This window comes from Punica granatum, chromosome 1, assembly GCF_007655135.1.
Source record: "Punica granatum isolate Tunisia-2019 chromosome 1, ASM765513v2, whole genome shotgun sequence".
Classification (NCBI taxonomy): Eukaryota; Viridiplantae; Streptophyta; class Magnoliopsida; order Myrtales; family Lythraceae; genus Punica; species Punica granatum.
The window spans coordinates 54,044,611-54,047,080 of NC_045127.1; the positions used below are offsets into that span (position 1 = coordinate 54,044,611).

General features: G+C 41.5%; 1 protein-coding gene across 1 annotated transcript; it reads left to right on the forward strand.

Annotated features, from left to right (window-relative positions):
* Positions 1-458: 458 nt before the first annotated feature.
* LOC116199289 (peroxidase 24-like) lies at positions 459-2,102 on the forward strand. The gene is made up of 4 exons (XM_031529599.1): positions 459-714; positions 865-1,056; positions 1,174-1,339; positions 1,479-2,102. Exons 1-4 carry the CDS (start codon positions 487-489, stop codon positions 1,880-1,882), a joined length of 990 nt encoding a protein of 329 aa, XP_031385459.1. The 5' UTR covers positions 459-486; the 3' UTR covers positions 1,883-2,102.
* The last annotated feature ends 368 nt before the right edge of the window (positions 2,103-2,470 follow it).

A 2,470-nucleotide genomic window follows, 5' to 3' on the forward strand; every position in this document is an offset into this window, starting at 1 on the left:
TTATTGGCACCAAGACAAGTCAAACTTTCAAAATCTTCTCCTCCAATAAGATCAACTTGTTAACCTTGTCCTTTTATTTTATTTTTAGATTAATAATTTTTTTTGGACATTCTTTATCAGACCACAAGATGTCGTCAATCTGCTGGTTGAGACTGACTCTCGTATGGTTGCCTATGTGATTTTGAAGATAAGATTCCTTCAAAAAGTTCGAAGCAACACACTCTCAAGAAAAGTTCGTCCACATGTATGGAGCGCAGCTTGTCAGCTGCACTAACACTATACACCTCATGGTGACTTGTCAAAACTTGGTTCCTGCTAAGTCTTTAAAACACCTCAGCACAAATTGAGGCCTCTTTTCCGAGTTATTATTTAATTAAGAGGCTCACAGTCGCACCATTGCTTTTATTTTCTTCCCTCTATATATAGCAACCCCATCATTGTCGCATGAGCATGCAATTGTACTAAGCTAGCTAGAGAGAAAAGAAGATGATGAAGAAGAGTTTTAGATTAAGTTTGGTGTTTCTAGTTAGTATTGTAGTGTTATTTGAGCTCATTGCTGTCTCCCATGGGGGAGAGTTGAGGAAGAACTTCTACAAGAAGACCTGCCCACTTGCTGAGGAGATCGTGAAGGACATCACTTGGAAGCGTGTCGCCACCAACTCGACCCTGCCCGCTAAGTTCCTGAGGATGCATTTCCACGATTGCTTCGTTCGGGTACATACATACATTCTTATATAGTGTTTATATATATAATCTCTAGAGTCCCAACGCATGCTGGCTCATGCAATGCAAAGAGTTGCGTTCGCTTGAAACATTCCACCATTTTTCTTTATACTTTGGTCTGATAACTACATTTAATCGCAGGGTTGTGATGGTTCGGTTCTTCTAGACTCTACAGCAAACAATACAGCTGAAAAGGAGGCAGTCCCGAACCAGTCCCTGGGCGGTTTTGATGTAATCGACGAGATCAAGAGAAAGCTCGAGGCCACTTGCCCCGGGGTCGTGTCCTGTGCCGACATCCTTGCTTTAGCAGCTAGAGACTCGGTTTCTTTCCAGGTAACCGCGATAAACATCCTTCAATATTTTACCCAACTTTGAACTGCTTAATCTTGGTTTAGTTCTAATAATGTGTATGTATACATTCATCTATATGGATGTATGTATGATGTGCAGTTCAATAAGTCAATGTGGGAGGTGTTGACTGGGAGAAGAGACGGGCGGATATCACGGCGGCAGGAGGCTGCCGACAATATCCCATCCCCAAACTTCAACTTCACCACTCTCAAGCAATCCTGGGCCAATAAAAGTCTCACTCTACATGACCTCGTCGTTTTATCCGGTAAAATTAAGTTCGATTTATCATAATATCTTGGTATTCGACATTTCCTTCATACTCGTATCGTATGTGAAACTGGTGAAGTATTACTATTGATCGCAATTAATTAATGAAGACAACTGTCTAATCATGTCTACTGTAGGTGGTCACACCATCGGTGTCGGCCACTGCAACTTCTTCAGCAAAAGACTATACAACTTCACTGGGAAGGGTGACGCAGACCCTTCCCTGAATGCGAAGTATGCTGCCTTTCTGAGGACCCAGTGTCGGAGCCTCTCGGATAACACCACCGTCGTGCCCATGGACCCGGGGAGCGTCCTAAACTTCGACTCCCATTACTACACTACCCTGAAGCTGAACCGAGGCATGTTCCAATCTGACGCCGCCCTCATGACTGACACCCAGTCAAGGAAGCTAGTGGACGAGCTGGTCGACCAGGGCACGTTCTTCACCGAGTTCGCCCAGTCGATGAAGCGCATGGGAGCGATTGAAGTCCTCACAGGCACAGCCGGCGAAATTAGGAAGAAGTGTAATGTTGTTAATTAATTCGTAAATGAGACCGATCGACGTCCACGGTGATGTTGCGGAGTGTGATCCGTTTTATCGCATTATCACCTGTCTTGATTTAGAAAATGTTTTGAATGTTCAATCAGTGTGCGTGAGAATTGTTTGAAAAGTTCGTGATGTGGCTTATGTAAAGGGAGTGATGATAGGCCGCAAGTCCAATATTCTGAGGAATAAAAGAGTTTGAAGATTTGAATCCATCGAATCGAATCGAATAATAATAGTTCAAAATTTTTGGGTCAAATCCCCGATGAGATTAATTAAGTTCGAGTGTTGGCTATTGGTCCTGTCTACCACGTAGTAAACCAAATTAGATAAAGGGCCAGCACGAATGCGCGGGCTAATATTAAAAAGATGATTAACTTATGGAATAAGCTTATAGATATTATAAGATATTCACGACTAACAAAAGTAATTGTACAAGCAGAGTTTGTCTATAAGAATGTTTATTTTATATGTATTTATAAGGATTAAATTCTTCTTTTAATTTGTAACTATATATTCAGTTAATGTTTATTTCTCATCAATCCTATTTCAATTAAACTTCTTTTTTCTCATAAATAGGTCGCT

Excerpts from the sequence above, each read along its gene's own strand:
- LOC116199289 (XM_031529599.1), top strand. The coding sequence starts at position 487 with ATGATGAAGAAGAGTTTTAGATTAAGTTTGGTGTTTCTAGTTAGTATT. Across the intron at positions 715-864 it reads TCCACGATTGCTTCGTTCGG|GGTTGTGATGGTTCGGTTCT; the intron begins GTACATACATAC and ends ATTTAATCGCAG. Across the intron at positions 1,340-1,478 it reads TGACCTCGTCGTTTTATCCG|GTGGTCACACCATCGGTGTC; the intron begins GTAAAATTAAGT and ends TGTCTACTGTAG.